At 31.0% G+C, this 19,653-nt stretch overlaps 1 protein-coding gene and 1 long non-coding RNA gene across 2 annotated transcripts in view; both read left to right on the plus strand.

Annotated features, from left to right (window-relative positions):
* The first annotated feature begins 1,957 nt into the window (after positions 1-1,957).
* LOC125855431 (F-box/LRR-repeat protein At3g58900-like) lies at positions 1,958-5,226 on the plus strand. The gene is made up of 5 exons (XM_049535153.1): positions 1,958-2,057; positions 2,432-2,546; positions 2,638-3,564; positions 3,653-3,796; positions 4,665-5,226. The coding sequence occupies exons 2-5, from the start codon at positions 2,502-2,504 to the stop codon at positions 4,956-4,958; spliced, it is 1,410 nt and encodes a 469-aa protein (XP_049391110.1). The 5' UTR covers positions 1,958-2,057; positions 2,432-2,501; the 3' UTR covers positions 4,959-5,226.
* A 13,759-nt stretch (positions 5,227-18,985) lies between these two features.
* LOC125855541 (uncharacterized) overlaps positions 18,986-19,653 on the plus strand; it is an 11,643-nt gene continuing 10,975 nt past the window's right edge. Inside the window, exon 1 of the long non-coding RNA XR_007445498.1 lies at positions 18,986-19,097. This is a non-coding gene — a long non-coding RNA (uncharacterized LOC125855541). The remainder of the gene's footprint in view (positions 19,098-19,653) is intronic.

Here is a 19,653-nt window from a genome sequence, read left to right on the forward strand (position 1 = left end):
CATGAAAATACTTTTTGTAATAGTTCAAAATGGAATAGGGGAAGTAAATTAGTACACGAAATAATTGGATACAAGATGAAATTGTTAATTTGAACAATTTTTAGCTACACATAAAAAATTAAGGAAAGAAATTTACTCATTTTGAACTCTGTAATGCATTAATAGAGTATTACAGGAGCAACACAATAGTCTTGAAAGTCGAGTATTTATGTAAAATCTAAAATTAAATTTTACGATAATGTATTATTTATTAGGTATTGTATTTCATCAATGATTTCACTTTTATTTGAATTGTTTGTTAATATGTATTATATATAATATTTGTTGTAATTTATTTTATTTAGAAATTTAGAATAAAATATAATTTTATATTTAATAAAAATTTTGAAAAGAATAAGATTTATATTACATGAAGATTATATAGATTATAGGGTAATTATTTGCAAAACGACGAAATAATTTAGATTATTAAATAAGAAAATAGAAATAATAATATAATATTGAGGAGACAGAAAAAGATTCTTTTTAGAGAGTAAAATAAAGAATTGAGTTGGAGTTGGTTGTCTGAAAAAATAAAGAACTCTATATTTGGAGAATAAAATACAGGGTTGGAGATGCCCGAGAGCCACCAACCCTTTACAGGGTTTTATATATATAAAGAAGAAATAATTTATATTATAAAATAAAAAAATAAAAATGAAATAGAAATAATAATATAATATTTAGAAGAGAGAAAATAATTCTTTTTTAGAGAGTAAAATAAAGAATTAAATTGAAGTTCATTGTCTGAAAAAATAAAGAAGTCTATGTTTGGAGAATAAAATATGGGGTAGGATTGGAGATGCCCGATAGCCACCACCCCCAACCCTTTAACAGGGTTTTCTTTTCTATATATATATATTCTACTATATTATAAAAGGGAGTTTAGGCCCAAGTATAATATATAATATTCAAGATTGGGACTTTCTTGAATATTATATATTATATTTATTATATAGTAGAACTTGGGCATAAACTCCCTTTTAAAATAATATATATATATATATATATATTTTTTTTTTTTTTATATTGATAATTATTGTAATTTTTAATGGTTTTTTAGTCATTTGTAAATGATATATATATATGTCACAAATGGAAAAGTCCCAATCAAGGAAGTAACATATATCATTTACAAATGACTTAAAAAGCATTAAAAATTACAATAATTATCAATTTAAAATATTTAAAATTTATATAATAAAATAGGTTGACTCTCAAAATTGTATCAGGCTCACATATATTAGGACAGAAAAAATAACACATATCATTTTAAAATTACCAAAAAAGTATTACAAATAATAATAATCAACAACTTAAAATATAGATATTTTAAAAGGGTTAATTTTGTAATTTTATCCATATCACATAAATTAGGACAATGTGACCAGTAATGTACGTTATTTCAAAGTTACATAAAAATATTATAAATCACAATAATTAATAACTTAAATTTTTTTAAAAAAACATATGAAAAGTTGGATGACTCTCCATATTTCATTTGTGTCACATAAATTGAGACAACAAAAATAACATATATTGGGTCCATTTTAATTTATTTGTCTTATTTTTTTTGTTTGTTTTATATTTAAAAATTGCGTAAAAATACTATAAATCATGATAATTGACAACATAAAATATGTTTTGAAAAAAATACAAAAAAATCCACTGATTCTTGAAGTGAATCTATCGTAAAAATACTATAAATCATGGTAATTGACAACATAAAATATTTCAAAAATGTTATATGTGGCAGTCTTATTATACCTTAAATAGCGTCAAAGAAAGTATAGATTTGTGATAAAAAAAACTTATTCCTTTATCCACGCAAACAATCGCTTCAAAAACTCGGTTATTAGCCCCAAAACATACCATTTATATTATTGGGCCCGTGCATAGCACGGACAACATTATCTAGTAATATATATACGCATAAGTTTTTTATTTCAGTTGTTGGCCTTTTGCTTATTCTTCCCCAGGTATTCTTGCTATCGGCTATCCTGTATGGTGAATCCCAGGTATTCTTGCTATCGGCTTTCCATAAATTTCAATTATTTTTAAAAAATTTATATGGTGAAAACGTATAAGATGAGAATTACTTACTAAGTCAATTTGATTGATGATTATTAATACTCGTTATTATTCATGATTTTTTGTTTTATTTTATGAAGATTTTGAATTGTCTAACTATAATATTTTTTTAATTTAATTTTTAATTAAATAAATCTTATTCCAAAAGTAGAAGATTTTAGGTTCGAATTTACACAAAACATGGAATTTTAAGCCAGCTGTTTGTAATTTAATTCCATTTTTAATAATTTTTTCGAGTATCTTATGAAGAAAAATGCAAACTTTATCTGACTAAGTGCGTGTCTGGATTGGCTTATTGTAGGTGCTCAAAATAAGTTTTAAACAGTTTTGAAGTGTTTGGTTAAAGTTAAAAAGTGTGTTTATCTACTCTCATGGCGAAAAGACATCAACTTTCCAATAATTTTGCTCTAAAGAAGGTAAACTACAAGGCTTAGACCGCAATTCTTCTGTGATTCATGATTAAAATGGATTTGATGAAACTGCTTTTCTTTTTCTTGTATTTTCTAGTGCTCTGCAGAGGATCACATTAGTAAGTTACCTGATGAAATTCTTGTACATATACTGTCTTTCCTTACTGTTAAGGAAGCAGCAGACACCAGTGTCCTCTCCAAAAGATGGTTACTCTTGTGGACATATATTTATAGGCTTGATTTTAATGCCACCAAACCATTAAATGAAGTAGCATTAAATCCCAAGCTGAGGAAAATGTATATGAAGAAGTACATCAGATGGGTCAGCCGTACTTTGAAAATGTGCAAAGTTGAGAGATTAGACCAATTTCGTATTTCTTTTGATTTAAACAAATTTGCCCAGCATAAGATTGATAGGTGGCTTGAGTTTGCCGTTGCTAGGCAAGTTCAAAGGCTAGAGTTGGACTTGTTAGATGGTGGGGATTTACCTCAATATATTGGGAGTTGTTATAACTTCCCCGTCCAACACTTTGGTCTCAATGACTATGACTATTCTGCTCAACCTCGTTTGAACAAGCTGCCACCTCTCTTGCATAATTTTTTTAAGTCTTCAAAGGTACTGTTATTCAAGTCCGTAAATTTGACTGGGGAAGTTGTTGAGTTCTTCATTTACAATTGTCCATCTCTTGAAGAACTGACGGTTCATGCATCGGAAACATTGGTAAATCTTCAAGTCGTTGGTCCTTCCGTTAAGTTGAAATACTTTAGTATATGGTACTGTATAGCACTAAAATCACTTAAAATCTGTGATACAAACCTTGTAACACTTTCGACTACATTATCAGCAGCTCAATTATTGCTTGTTAATGTTCTGATGCTGATTGAGTTACATGCTTTGGGTTTTCCCACAAATATTTTGGATGCAATGTTGCCTTGTATTTCTTCTTGTGTTCTTTCTCAGGTAGAGGTCCTCAAGATAAATTCTGACATTACAATATTTGGTAAACATTCTGAGTATGGATTGGTCAGTGAACAAACTTTTGAAATGTGTGTGTATATACCTTTGTATACTTTGCTGCTTGTACTAATTGGTGTGCTTTAATTTTTCCCAGGTTTATTTGGGGAAATACAAGATTCCTAAACTTACCATGCTCAAGAAATTTGTTTTAGTTTTGGAAGCATGGGAGGACAGAACTTTCTTAGATTGCACTAAAGTCATAGAGGCTGCTCCACAGTTGACGGAATTCGAGTTGAATGTAAGTGTCAAGTTTTATTTGGCCATTTTTAGTTTTGTTTCACAAATTAGCTAGTGCCTGCTTGTGCTTCTATACTTCAAATTCTGTATGAATGTGTTCCTTATTTAGGTGTCCATCTTTCAATGGGTTGTGGGTAGATGTGTTGACTGAATTGCCTCTTTCATAATTCATCCACTTAAATCATCTTTACTGTCTAACAACTCTTTGGTATGCTAGCTGGATTTCCTCCAGAATGGAATCCTGATTCTGGCATCTCATTTGTATTACTACCACTTCTGTCGGTAACTTGATAGTTGACTACATTACGAGATTTTCATTCTTAAACTTGCAAATAATAGACATGTATGGCAGAATATGGAAGTATGACTATTTTGCTCCCAAAATTTATATAAAGTTATTTGGACTGTAAACCTACTTGTCCTCAATTCATGAACCAATTTCCGAAAAGAACAAGCTAGCAATGTAAATAAGTTGTGAAGTAAGTTTAGTAATGCTTTCTAGGATGAATATCATAATAGAGGCTATGAAGATGAGGACTTCAACTATGTTTTTGGGACTCATGGGATGTGTTTGGCACTTGGGAGTTCGTTGGTATCCCAACCAAATGACTTGTGGAATATTCTAGAAAATGAAAACTTTTTTTTATTTTCCCCTTTTTCTGTAAATCATAGCTATTTTAGAGTAGTTTTCTCTTGGAGATGAAATCACAAGTCCCATATATAGCTACTGCATATCTTTTTTCCATTCTGGATACTGGTGGTGATCGATGCTATGTTGATTTTGTTGTACGATTGGTTTCAACTTAGTGATTCTTCTCCTCGTTTTGAGTTTGTGATAACAGGTTGCTGTTTGATTTTCTTATTGGCAGTTGATATGGATCAAACCAAAGAGGTCAAAAAGAGAGTGTAGAAAGGTCGCAAGCTGTCCTCTTCATCACCTCAAAGTGCTCAAGCTGTACGGATATTATGGCCGTACTAGTGAGCTTGAACTCGTTAGTTGTTTTTTGGAAAATGCTAGTGTGCTTGAGAAAATCTTGGTTGATCCTCTTCCACTAGATAATTTTCGTATCGAGGGGGAACCAAGGGAAAGTAAGCCTGTGCGAATTGCAAGAAATACGCAAAGCTCCAGCTTGAAAGAGAAGTGCCTTCACATATTGAGTTGATGATACTGTGAAAGTATGTTTGTTCGGAAATAATATCTATGTTACTTTTCAGTTATTTTTACTCTTAAATTAATGACAATTGTATTTTTACTGGAGCTTTGTTTATGATGTTATTTATATATTGGATCATACATCTTTTTTCTCAAAATTGTATTAATGTAGTACGTATGCATGGTATTTATGTAACTGCAATTATTAGGGGAAGAAATTATTGTAGTCCTATATTGGAATAGGGAAGAAGCAAATTTGTACAAATTGCGTGGTTTATATCTTGGAAGAAGACTTTACTTGTTAAGAGTCCCTTTTCTTTTGTTACTAGATGGATGTGGTGTGCCCGTGCTTGTGCTCGACTTTGTTGTTTGCTTATGTCGTTTAATTTGATAAAATATAAAGAGAATATAAAGATGCAAGAAACGAATTTTACTGCATATTAGGGGGAATTTGAATTCAAGACAACTACTCAAAAAGGTTATATCATTCTATTAATATGTAATATACTCAATTTTTTTGAATAAATAGTTATCTACTGCAAATTTATAATTCAAATAGGTGAGCATAAAAATGTTTGAAATGCATACACCTTTCGGTACAATATGATATGTCTACTCAATGATAAGCAATGTAGAATTGGAGTTATACAACGATGGAATGTACCACATTGCAAATATCCACTTAGCTTATTTTTTATTGAATTGATTTTTCAAGATAAGAAGGTAGAAAATCATTTTTGAAAACTTATTCTTTCATCTATTGCTTTTAAAGTTCTCTGATGGATTATATTAGAACTGATTTGCTAATTATTTTTTTTGAAAGTTTGTTTCGTGAAAATTATTCTTTTAATATGTAGATTAGTTTATCGAATTGCAACAATTGTCATTGTCGAATTTCAACAATTATTTTTATATCCTTTGCTTAATTTGTTTTTTGATGTTTAAAGTATGCTTTATGAATACTACTCTTTTAATAATATTTTGTGTGTTTAGTTTTTCAACAATCATCAGGATTTTGCAAGTTATATGAAAAAAAAAAAGTAGTCACTAAGATTTTTGAATGCTATTATTTCATATACTTGTATATATTTTTTGTATATAAAATTAATGAATTATATGTAGTTTTTTAAAGGTTTATGTGTAAAATATCTTTCATTAAATAATGGAAGAATTTTACACAGTAAAACAATTTTTTTAAAGAATCAAACTTTCATATAAAATATATTAATAATTAAGATTAAAACTCAGATGTTAAAAGAAAAAAGTGCAAATTTAATTATCTCTTAAAAATATTACTAGAAGATGTACACAATCATAATTAATTTATTTTTACACTTCATATGAACTCAATTCACAAATTTGAATATAATATTTTAAGTTATAAATGACATAATAAAAATAAAAAAACTAATTAGAGTATCACAAAAAAATATAAAATACATGCAAAAGATGACAAAAATTTTATACAAAAAATTTATATATTATTAATACATTTAGACAATCGAATAATTTCAAAATATTAATATTAAAGTATAAATATAATTTGTTTAGAAAGTAAAAATGTATGACGTAACACAATATTAAAATTGTGTAGCAGGAAAAGTAAATTAGAAAATAAAATTTTAAAAATGATACTTCATTAGAATTACTTAAAATTAACGTGACATATTTAAAATTAAAAAAAATTAAATGATCATTTTTAAAATTAAAATATTAAAAAAATTAGATTCTTTATTTAAATAAAAGTTATTAATTACAAAAATACTAAGAAATTACAAAACACACGTAGTCCTTATTTTAACTTTTTTTTTTCCAATTATCCTTATTAATCTCAACAATATTCTTTTTCAGTGATAAAATAATTTGTAACCTTTCTTATTAAGTTATGTACTCCCTCCGTCCCATTTTATGTGAGGTACTTTGACTCGGCACAGAGTTTAAGAAAGAAAGGAAGACTTTTAAAACTTGTGGTCCAAAATGAATGATATAAATTTGTGTAGCTGTAAATCATTTCATTAAGGGTAAAATAAACATTTTATAGTCAAATTGTTATTTAATATAGAAATGTGTATATAATATCATACAAGCACATGTTTTTGTTTTTTTAGAGACACATGTATTTATTTATGAGAAAATTATGCAGTTAAGCAAAATTATACTACTTAATTACTCATTATAGCTATAGTTTGTTATAATTATCACTCGCGATTAATATTATACATTAATTACGTAGGCTGACTTCGAGTTTATATAATTAGCCACGTTTGTATATGTATAATTCGCCACATTTGTATAATTTGCAGCTAACAAATTTTTGTTTGATTTGTATTTGTATATGATTATTTGTATTTGTATATGACGGTGATTTCCTTTGATTTTTCAGTTTTGTCATTAAATACATTCAATTCTTTTGTGTATTATTTTCCTTTCTGAAGTTTATATAAACATGTAGTTTTTGGATTTTGTATAATATAATTTATATAGTGTGATATGTATAATATATTTTGTAGTATTGTTTAAAGTTCACATGTTTATGTTTGTATCTATTAGTTATTTCGAGTTTTATTATATTTGTATAATTCCAGACTTTATATTACTTACAAAAACACGTGAATTATATAAACGTACCTGCGAATTATACAAACGAGATACGAATTCTACAAATTATTGTGCTCTCTCGTTTGCCTCTCTCCTCCCTCTCCCAATCTTGCTTTCCTCTCTCCTCCCTCTCCCAATCTCTCTCGCCAGAACATACAAATACATATGTATAATATACAATTATCTAACCGATATACATATACAAATCACCTCTCTCCCACTCTTTGCCCTCTCTCGCTCGCCTCTCTCCTCCCTCTCCCAGTCTCGCTCGCCACTCTCCTCCCTATAACATGTAGCTACGAATCGTAATTAACAAACTATTGCTATAAAGCGTAATTAGGCTATTTTTGAATGACTATATGTGTAAGTTCCTCTTTATATATTTATATATATGATCACCTGAAGATATGATATATTTCTAAATCTTAACAGCCCTCAAAGTCTTGCACTTCCAGCCTATCAAATCAGTTCAATTCACCTAAAAATATGACAGCATTTCTTTGCCGATTTTATATATATATATATACTAGAGAGTGAATATACTTGCACGTACGAGTTATATATTGATGTGGAAAGAAAAAAGGCACAATTATATTTTGAAAATATATTACATATATTTTGTGCAAGGTTATACAGAGAGGTTGCTGCAGAAGGGAAAATACATATATTAATGTTGCAATTGCATGTAAGGTTGTCGAAGTTAGATTCTGAAATGAGTCAACCAAAGCATGTCGTCTTCTAGGAGTCGATTTAATATAATATTGATTTTTTAAGTCTTTTTACGCCCTGAGAAAAAAAAAGAATTTAATTATTGTCTTTGTTTCAGCACGAAGAGAAGAAGAAAATGAGAAGGTGATTATATTTATTTTATTACCCTATTTTAGAAATGGGAGTTGGGATGTACTAACACTGTTACATGCAGTTGTATAAAATGTAATAGAAGTTGTACTTTTTAAGGTAACTTGGTAATTTAATTTTTTTTTAAAAATATTGCTTCAATGACAACATGTGTGTTACAGATGTAACAACAACTTTTACCGTATATTTTTCTTCTTCCACATAGTTCTGGAGTGTTGCAAATTGTCGATCCTTTTTCATTATCAATGTAATTTTTTTTATCATTCTCTCTATTTTCGCCATCCTGTGATTACTGTCTTTGATATCTTACCGATCCAATGGATTTGTTGCTGTTGCTGTTGTTTTAGTTCTTAATACTTTGAACCAAAAAAAGAAGTTCTGTAAAACTAAATTTGGTGAAGACTATTGTGAAATTTCTTGAGCCTTTGATTTTTTGTAAATTGATTTTTCACATGCATTCATTTACTTGCATTGAGAAAATTCAATGAGAATAGAGGAAGGCTATGTCAAAATAAATTCCAAAACTTGGTACTTCACTCATATTTTGTCAATTATCTAGGTTACCTCTCTGTTTGTTTATTTATTTATTTTATCTTATATTAACTACATTAGCAAGCAAATTGTTCTAATTTATATTGACCATTTAACTGAAATAAGAAACAATTGAACTTGCATTAGAAGCAATGAGATCGATGAAAATCATGGAGAGGAAGCTGAAGAGTGGATCACTAGGCATCATCTTTGAATTTCTGATCATTTTATATATTCGTTAGAGAGAGAGAAGGTGTAGGTTTTTTTTTAATCTAAAGAATCTTTTTTTATAAATCAAGGATGACCATAGAGGAATTTGTTCATTCTGTTACACTAAATAAGTTCTTTTTTTTTGCAACAATTTCAAAGAGTTGTACGGATCAGTTGGGTTTGTTGGAGGTTGGAGATCAACTACATGCTTAGCTTGTTAAACTTTCTGTCGTTTCAAATATTTATGTTGCTTCTGCTTTTGTTGATTAGTATGTTATATGTTTTGATTTGTAATTTGATGTTCAAGTGTTCTATTCCATGTCCGAGGAGTATTTAGTGTCGTGAAATATATTTTTAAGGTGCTTGAGGTACTAAAACATCATGCGACAATAACACAATATAAATCAAATGCAGTCAACTCTCTAACATATTTAATAACTTATGGTAGCACCTTTCCAGCTAGCTCATGTAACAACCCGTAAGGTCGTTTTGAATACTATAACTATTTCGACCTTTTCCATAAATTTTAAATGAGAATTTTTAACTTTTTATTTGACTACTGTTATTTACTTGGTGGGTACATATTAAATAATTAATTTTTATTAGTTGATTATAAATAGGTCAAGTCTTAAATTTAATATCCTACGGTACTAGGCCCTTAAATAGGAATAAAATTAATTTAACTTAGCAATTTTTGTTCATAATTAATTTAGGGAAAATAAATTAGGCGAGAAGACGGGCAGATTAGCAGCGAGGGCCGCCGATCGCATTCAGGTAAGATAAAAATATTACCCAACCTTACTTCTTGAAATTGAATACATGATTAGAGTATATTATTATGTTATCGATAACATTGGATTTCTTTTATTTTGAAAATTTTGAAGAGAAAAATCGGCTGTGTAACTTAGAAAAGACAAAGGAAGAATTTGACAAGTTTGTCTATTGATTGTATACGGTGAATCTATGTATCATCAATTTACTATAAAATAATTGTCATTTAGTTTTTTTTTGAGTTGAAAAATAATATTATATAATTAACTCATGCATTACTACACCGCCGTACTCCAGTGTGATCACTAGTTGATTTAGGGGAAACAAACTTTGGTCTCATTCAATTTTCAATATATATTTTTGTTATCATATAGTAAATCAAGTTTTAATATATTGAGATAGGAAATTAAATATTAGGTGTATTGTATTATTTGAATATCATTAGAGTTATGATATTTGAGGAGTTGAGACCTAAACCTAGGCTTAAAATTTATGAAATATGAAACTCGATATATTAGTTGGTATCAAGATTTAGAAAATTGACTATAGATTTGAGTGAGTTTTTGAGTCAAGACTAAATATATAGTAATATATTGTGTACTTGATAGATTGGAAACGTTTTGAGGCATTGAGGAAAGGAAAATCATTGGAGAATTAGCTTGCTAAGTTTTGGTTCTTCTGTGGAGTAGGTTATGGTTTATTCTATGTGATAGATAGACTCTTAATAGTGATTGATAGTCATTGAGTGATATTGTGAATTTTTCTATGTACTTAGTTGTTGTGGTTTGGATAATTTATGTGTTGTTGTGATTGGTCTGTAATCCCAAAACTGCGAAATCCATAATATTGAACTTATCCTATTAAATTGATGCATTGAATAAAGAAGACTTAATGAAATATTGTTAAGGAAGTGGAAAGAGATGATAAAGAAGGACAAATGAATTAACTATATGGTTGGATCGGGTGCACGAGCTGTCATAATATATTTGGATCAGGTGTCACGTTCCAACACGGAATTATTGGATCGGGTGTCACGTTCCGACTCGATATTATTGGATCGGGTGTCACTTTCCGATACGGCATTATTGAATCGGGTGTCACATTCTGACTCGATATTATTGGATCGGGTGTCACGTTCCGGCACGGTAACATTAAAGGAAAACATATTGAAATAACTTAATGTACTCAATTTCAAAGAACTCATTTCCCAAATGAGCGTGGTGTGGAGGCATGAGTCCTCATGTGTGTGTTTGGTATTGTGACTAATTACGTACTTGTTTGAGTGTTGTTGTCATTTGATATATTGTTCGTTGTTTGCCACCTGCTAAGTGTTATAGTTGATTTCATGTTATTACTTTATGCATATCAGTTACTGTTTTGAGTCAGCCGATGATATCTACTACGCACATACTGCCTTGTACTAATCCCTACTTGTACTTTCTTCGTTTTCCTTTTGTGGAGTGCAACAAGTGTACCAGTGCCTTCGATTTGCCCTCAGCTACAACCAGTCTCCATCACATTAGGTTTCAAGGTGAGCTATTCATTTGTTTCAAAAATTATTTCGCGACCAAATATTATAATTCATCTCCGCATCGCGGACTTGCTCCCCGACAACGTTTTTCAACCGTTTCTCATTATTAACTATCTAAAACACATTTAGTCATCATGATATCCTTTCCGTCACAAATCATAACCTTGAATTCATAGTTTAAATTCAAGGTAGAGTTAAGAGTCAAGTTTTGAGAGTTCTTTGAGTCAATTTCAAAAGTCTTTTACAAATCTTTTAAACTTGTTTTGAGACTTGAGTATTCGAGTTTGAGGAAGAGTAAAGTTGAGTTCATTTTCTTTAAAATGATATATGAGAACTAAGTATTCCCAAGAGCAATTGTTTTTACATTTAAGAGGAGAGAAAACACCGATTTCCAAAGACTTTTCATGAGCAGTTCTGAGTACCATCTCTTTTAAGAGAAAGATTTTTGAGTAATAATCTCAAACCACAAAAAGAATTATATTTTTAAAAACATATGAGCTAGTATATTTTGTGAGTAGTATTAACACCGATATGGGGGAAAGTTCATACAACTCACAACCATAAACCATGTAGCCAACATGGGTAGAAAGGGTCATACTTTTTGGATGATTCCTTAATGCTTTTTTAGCATAGACTAGTGGATCCACTTAGTAGTAGGTTCTATACCCGACAAAATATAGGACAGTTCTGACAGCGTGGCTAGACGCTATATCATCACATAGCTCATAGTGATGGTTATCAGTTAGAGAATCTCCCACATACTTATTTTGCATCTTTATATATACAAATTGAGTTATATTGTATTTTGAAATGCATTGAGTTTCTGCCTACTATTTTAAAAGCTTTTCTTTATATTGCATCGTTATCACTGCTTTATATCGAAATGAGTTGAGTTGAGTCGAGACGAGGTAAGTTGTTTCTTTATTCCAGTTCAAGCTTATGTCTTGTTTTAGATTTCCCCTTACATGCTCGTTCATTTCATGTATTGACACCATTTGGCCTGCATTTTTTATGATGCAGATACATGTAACCAGGATCAACATTCAATGCTTCATTGATCCAGTCGAGTTCCAGAGTCATTTGGTGAGCCTCCTTGCTTCTGAAGCACCCCTTTATTATGTTTTGTTATTCAGTTTTGTTAGGATGATCGGGGGTCTTGTCCCGACATCCCTCATAGTATTTAGATGCTTTATAAATAGATAGACATAATTCATGAGTCATGTTCATTTCATTTATTGATGTGTGAGACTTGAGTTGTCATTTTGGCTAGTTGAATGTTTATTTCTAAAACATTCTGAGTTTTATCTATTGAGACAGTTCAATTAAGATTGTATCTTAGTACATTTTATGTTGAGTAAAGTCTTCCGCTAAGAGTTAAGCCATGCCAAAGGTTCGCTTGGGGCCAACAATGATTCTCGAGTGCCAGTCGCGTCTAGGATGTAGGCTCGGGGAGGGACAATGGTGACACTTTACACTGCTCCTCCAACTCCCTACAACGGTTTACGTAAAGGTTTCATAAAAAAAAATCTTTTAGAAGCCATATTATCAAAATATTCATGGGATAACACACACAAAAAAATCATCAAAATCGTGTATTTTTGTAAATTAGCACCTAAATGTCCAAAATGATGAAACTGTACGTATTGCTCCCCAACTCCCTGCGCGGAAGGTTCCATAAAAGTTTCACAAAGAAATCATCCGAAATCCATATCACCAAAATATTTATGGGTTAAAACACGTGAATTTCTTTTTAAAAAATTACCTAATTCTTGTAAATTGACCCCTAAATACCCAAAAAAAATGCAACTTTTGATGAACACAAATCCATGACAACTTAATTATTCTAGGTGTAAATCATGTATTATAACCAATTATAAAGAACCTTTTACAATTAAACAACTGTTGTAAAACTAAAACTAAAGCAAAACAAGACAAGAAATATTGAAGATGATAATATAAATAGGAAGACAAGAGATGAGAGTTTTTCTTATTCTTTCAAATAATCAAGTGTATACAATATGAACCCTTATTCCTCTATTTATAGTGTAATATAGAGGCATACAAAAGGTTGGTCATAAACATGACATTAATCATGAATATTATGGAGGAGGTTATGGAGGTGTAATGTTACAAGAATAATGACCATAAAGGTGGAGGTTATGGAGGTTATGGTTATCTTCATAATGGAGGAAAGTTATGGAGATAATGGGTAAGAGTAACTTCTTGGTGTAGTGGACATCCACACTATAATATTTTATAACACTCCCCTTTGGATGTCCATAGATAATATGCCTCGTTAAAACCTTAATAGGAAAAAACCCTGTGGGAAAAAAATCCTAGTGAAGGAAAAAGAGTACACATATCTTTTAATACGCTTTGAATGTTGCCTCGTTAAAAACCTAACCAGGAAAACCCAATTGGGATAAAACCATGATTACGAAAAAGAGTACAACGCTTATTTTTCTCCCCCTGATAAAAACTTTACTTGATATCTCAAAAACAATGTACTCCAATCTTGTATCACAACTTCTCAAATATTGATGTTGGCAATCTTTAGTAAATAAGTTTACAAGATTATCACTTGAATGGATCTTTGAGCATCTATCTCACCATTTTGTCGAAGATCATGTGTGAAAAAGACTTTTGGTGAAATATACTTTGTCCGATTTCCTTTGATTGTATCCTCCCTTTAATTGAGCTATCTATCATTTTCGTATATGGTGGTTGAAATATCCTTTTCAATAGAAAATCACATATTTTTCGAATATGATAGATCATGATTCCAACCAAACACATTCCCGACTTAAGTCATAGATCAATATTATTTCTGCATGCTTTCAAGAAGTGGTTACTAATGTGATTCTTTGAATTTCCAAGATATTATTATCTCCATATGTAAATAATAGTCCATTTGCGATCGAGCTTTATGCAGATCAAATAAATATTCTGCATCTACATAATCAAATCATTTCTGACCTGGGGATTCATCATTTCAAATTTATTGAAGCTCGTCTTTTCTTCTGAAAGAAAATCACACATCTTCTATGTGTTGAGTCACTCGCTTTGTTAGTTTCTTGTCATAACTTGAATGATAATATGACAATCCTTTCACATAACTTTCGTTATGTATAACAAATAATCTTCTAGCATTTGCATAACCAATAATCTGTAAGTGCACCAATTGCACTAATACATGACATTTTAAATCATTATCATGAAATCAAAAAGATTATTTCTCTGTGTTAAGCAGTCTCAAAATCACTGGGTACTCAATGGAATTGCTTTAAGACCTTTTAAATCCTTCAAGGAATTTCATATAACATTCATCGTCTAGTTAGACATAATAATCATTCATTATACATATTCAAGTATTTCATCTATTGCCAGACTGAAACAAGTCTCATTGCATCCACCACTGGTGAATATATCTCCATTTAATAATGTCAGGATTTTTGCGAAAATCCTTTATGCCCCGAGGCACAAACCGTACTTTCGCACAATTATTTATTTATACCCCACTGACATATATTTTGATCTATGAACTATAAGTTCAAAAACATCATTTTTCTAAGTGAAACAAATATACTTGAATAGTGCATTTTATTTGGCCAATCATTTATCTGTCCACACTATATGACAAATTAGAATTTAAGATCCTCATAATTATTTATAACATTGAGTGCTACTTCATATCAAAGATACTGTCGACGGTCATTTTGATATCGATTCCAATACGACATAACTTATCGAGATCTCTTCATTTTTCATCATTTTCAGGTACCTGAACCTTTGCCAAGGTTTTATGAAGTGTTATGTCATAGTGATCTTTCAAAGCATTTACCTCATTATCATGACCATTTTGATAATTTGCTCCTCTCCTTCCTCAAGGAGTTTTACGTTTGGAATTGATTGGTCTATCACGCTTCTGGTGTACCATAGACTCTGTCCTTCAAGGACTATTTATTGGAGCATTTGCAGCTTAATTAAAGTATTGGGTCAGCAAATACATCTGACAAATTATTTGCAACATTTTGCAAATGAATTATCTCTTGAACTTCAAGTTCACATTTTTTTTAACGAGGATCCAGATAATTCACCCCACACATAATTTTCAGTTGCTAAACATATCTCCCCTTAATGTTAGGTAATCTAACATTTACCCCCAACCTCATTTGGTGATCCATCTTTATGCGTGATGGAGCAATAAAATTATATGTGCACACATCAAATTTTTAGATGAAAATTATTTGGTTCCTGACCCTGAACCAATTGTGATGGGAGAACCTTGTTGACTTAATGCATACACATCAAATAAACTCATCTCATACCAAATTTTATTTGAGAGATTTGTTCTTATAATCAATGGTCTAACTATAATTGGAGGCAAACAATTTCTGCTAAACCAACCAGCATTATCAACATAATTTTATAGTTTGCAATTGTGCTCTTAATTTAACAATTTGAGCAAACAGCCTTACAAAAACCAATTTGTAAGTTGATACAAATGCACATGTGACCATACCATAGATGCATCTATTAAATCATAATAGTAAGTGATCCACATGGCAGGTGAATTGGCCCATATTCACCTTTCTACATGTTCCAAATAATTTCAAGGGATACAATCCCAACCTTAGCTGGTAGAATGATCATTTTATCATGAGAACAAGCAACACAAGATAATTCTTGAAGAATCTTTTATTTCTTCAAACATATAGTCACATGAATTCTCAATTTCTTTTGCATCACATTTGAATCGGAATGGCCAATCGATTATGCCAACTGATATTTATTCTAGTAACTTCTAGTTTACATTTGCATGTGATTCCATCATCATGTTCATATTTGTATTCAACAAACAACGGGAAAAAATGGGTATCTTATACGTAAATATTTATAACCTACTTTGATTGTAGTAATTTGAAGATATTAAATCTTCCCATAATTTATAGTCTCAATATAATTATTTTCAATTCCTCCGAAACTTAAAAAGTTTCTTTTGAGACTTACTACAATCCCAATATTATGAACAATTTCATTCCGGGTAGTAACAAATCAACTCTTTTGGAACTCTCAATTAATTTTGTGTACTACCATAAATTTCACAACACCATTTTTAAGGTAACCATCTCCTTCAAGGAGAAAATTTTTATTATTGTCATGGTTAAAATTATTACATGCAAGACTTATTTCTTGACAATCAATGACAAATTTGTGTTTCCACACAACAACATTTATTTTGATCATGGCCACAACCTTTATAGAAAAGAATTATTTATTTCTTTTGTCCTTCAATAGTTCATAATTTAACATACCACAATATTTGTGTAGTACTTAAAGTATATGACTAAATGACCATTTATGTCAAAACTTTTCAATCTCTCAAACCTCCCGTAGAGGTGAGATGTGACATTATCCAACAATACATGAACATGTTCTTATCCATAAGAACACAAGTCACATTTTCTTTAAGAAATGGACCATAACCATTTGAACATGCTCCATAAGTTTTTATTAGAAACTCATTGTCATGCTTTTGCATTTATCAAATTTATGTGACTCACCTCAGCATCACTTTAAGAGGTCAAATGTACCAAATGTATTACCACTTTGTATTCCTTTATTTTGATGGAGGATTTACAAAACTTTTCAAATTTGAGTTGCACTAACAACAATGTGCCCAATAACTTCTCATACCACTTTGATGGATAAAAATTATCTTAAAAAATTACCTTCACATTTGAAGGAGCATCTTAAGAAACAATGTGTCCAATAACCTTTCATACCACTTTAATGGACAAAATTATCTTCACATTTGAAGGAGCATCTTAAGAACCCATAATGTTCTTCCTTTTAATTACCACAATGATGACCATTAACATTTTACCACACTCATATTTATACATTCAACCACTTGTCATTTTTCAGACATATTATGCACTGCTACCAAATTCACATAAGAGAATGGAGCAAATTAATTGGGTAAATTTCATGACTTTCAGTCAAAAGTATAAAACTTTATGTTAGTCATCATCATATCATCACTATAGTGCATTAGGACGTAAACCCAATGTCTTAGCCATATAAAGATGCCTTTGGTCATAAATCAATAGGACTTCAACCCAACTTCTTATTATGATTGTGCACCGAGACTTTAACTCGATGTCGTACCCACTTGGTGCGGTGAAAACTAAATTCACTGTCTTACCCTCAACCAATATCTTAATAAACCAAATGCATTACCAAAAAATAAATATTGAATACCATAAATATAATCTGAATGTGACTTAAAATTGAATAAAAATGAACAAAACTAATTAATTAGAACAACATGTTGGAACCAAATAAAAGTTCCAAGTAAAAATAAATTAAAACATTTTAATAGTCCCTCACAATATTGTTATGAAGATTATCATAATTTACTAACCATTTTAAAATAACCACAAAATAAGTTTTGTTAATACAAATAATATATAGGATATGAAGTATACCTTGCAGCCGAAGAATTAATAAGATAATTCATAAAAATCAAGAAATACCTACCATTGATTCTTTGACGGAGAATGAGCAACTCGTGCTGATAACATGTTGTAAAACTAAAGCAAAACAAGACAAGAAATATTGAAGATGATAATATAAATAGGAAGACAAGAGATGAGAGTTTTTCTTATTCTTTCAAATAATCAAGTGTATACAATATGAACCCTTATTCCTCTATTTATAGTGTAACATAGAAGCATACAAAAAGTTGGTCATAAACATGACATTAATCATGAATATTATGGAGGAGGTTATAGAGGTGTAATGTTACAAGATGTAATGACCCTCCAGGTCATTTTTAAATTAAAGAATTCTTACCCTCGTATAGAGCATTCCTGTAGCGACCCCAAGTCATTTATGACTTGCTGGCACTGACTGTTCGGTCGCCTGGTCGTTCGTTTGGGTTTTAGACCCGTTTCCCTGTTTTGGAGATTTTATAACTTGAAAAGTTGACTTTGGTCAACCTTCTTGGAAGTCGTGCTCAGATGAAAATTCTGACAGCTAGGTTAGCTTCGGAATATTGATTTTCGTCTAGAACGACCCTTTGTTCACTTCCCGAGGCTTTAGATGGCAGTTGTGGAATCTGGCTCAAAACGATACTGGGTGTGGAACCCACTTTTAATCAAAGCGATCTCCAAATGGAAATTTCGCCTTCACCGTTGAGTTCGAAATATCGTTTCCAATCAGATTCCATATAAGGTTTATATTTTTCCGACTNTGGAACCCACTTTTAATCGAAGCGATCTCCAAATGGAAATTTCGCCTTCACCGTTGAGTTCGAAATATCGTTTCCAATCAGATTCCATATAAGGTTTATATTTTTCCGACTCCGAACGAGTCCGAAACATCAAAATTTAAGTTTGAATGGTTGTAGAATTTTAACGCGGCGGTGAAGTGACAGAGCCACGCGATGCCACGTGGCAGCGGAGTGGAAATCTGGAAATTTCCAGAATTTAGGACGAATTTCGTCCATTTTTTTCCCTCAACTTCAACATAAGATTTCTCCTTCATTTTGAGTCCAAATTAGGTGCTTCAAAAGGCAAACTTCAAGAGAATTTCGTGGGGAATCTAGAGGTGATCTTGGGAACGCAAGGGGAGGCTTCGTTTGAGGTAAGAAATCGATTTTAGCCACTGCTAGAGTGATGTTCGGATTGAATTGTTGTTGAATTTTGAAATGTGAGATCTTGATCATCTTAGGTCCGTTTTGAGTCATTCTTGAGGCTAACTTGTAGAGTTTTTCGCAAGGATCGTCGTGGTATAATCTGTTTGGGTTGAAACAGTCTCGTTTTTCCAGAAATTGGTGATCAAGGGGCTGCCCATTTTAATTGTTGTGGCTGATTTGCGGAGTTTTAAGCATCTGTTTGTGCTAAATTTTGGGGTATTAGTTTAGTAAGATATTTGGGACATTTTCACGGATTCATTTTCGAGATTCCAATTGTGGGCCCCACAATCCCGTTTTATACCCGATTTTGGGTCCGTCTCCGAAAAATATAATTTTAGTGTCAATATATTCGTAATGACGAGGTGATTAACCTTTTGTTTGTGGGGAAGTATTTGGAGACCGTTCGGAGGGGAAAAGATCCGGTACCGTGAGTTGGAGCACGCGTGGTCGGCTTTCAGGTAGGCTATGGTTTTCTCTCGTGAGATTGAGCATGTTTAGGCATTT

Source organism: Solanum stenotomum, chromosome 2 (genome assembly GCF_019186545.1).
Source record: "Solanum stenotomum isolate F172 chromosome 2, ASM1918654v1, whole genome shotgun sequence".
NCBI classification, from domain to species: domain Eukaryota; kingdom Viridiplantae; phylum Streptophyta; class Magnoliopsida; order Solanales; family Solanaceae; genus Solanum; species Solanum stenotomum.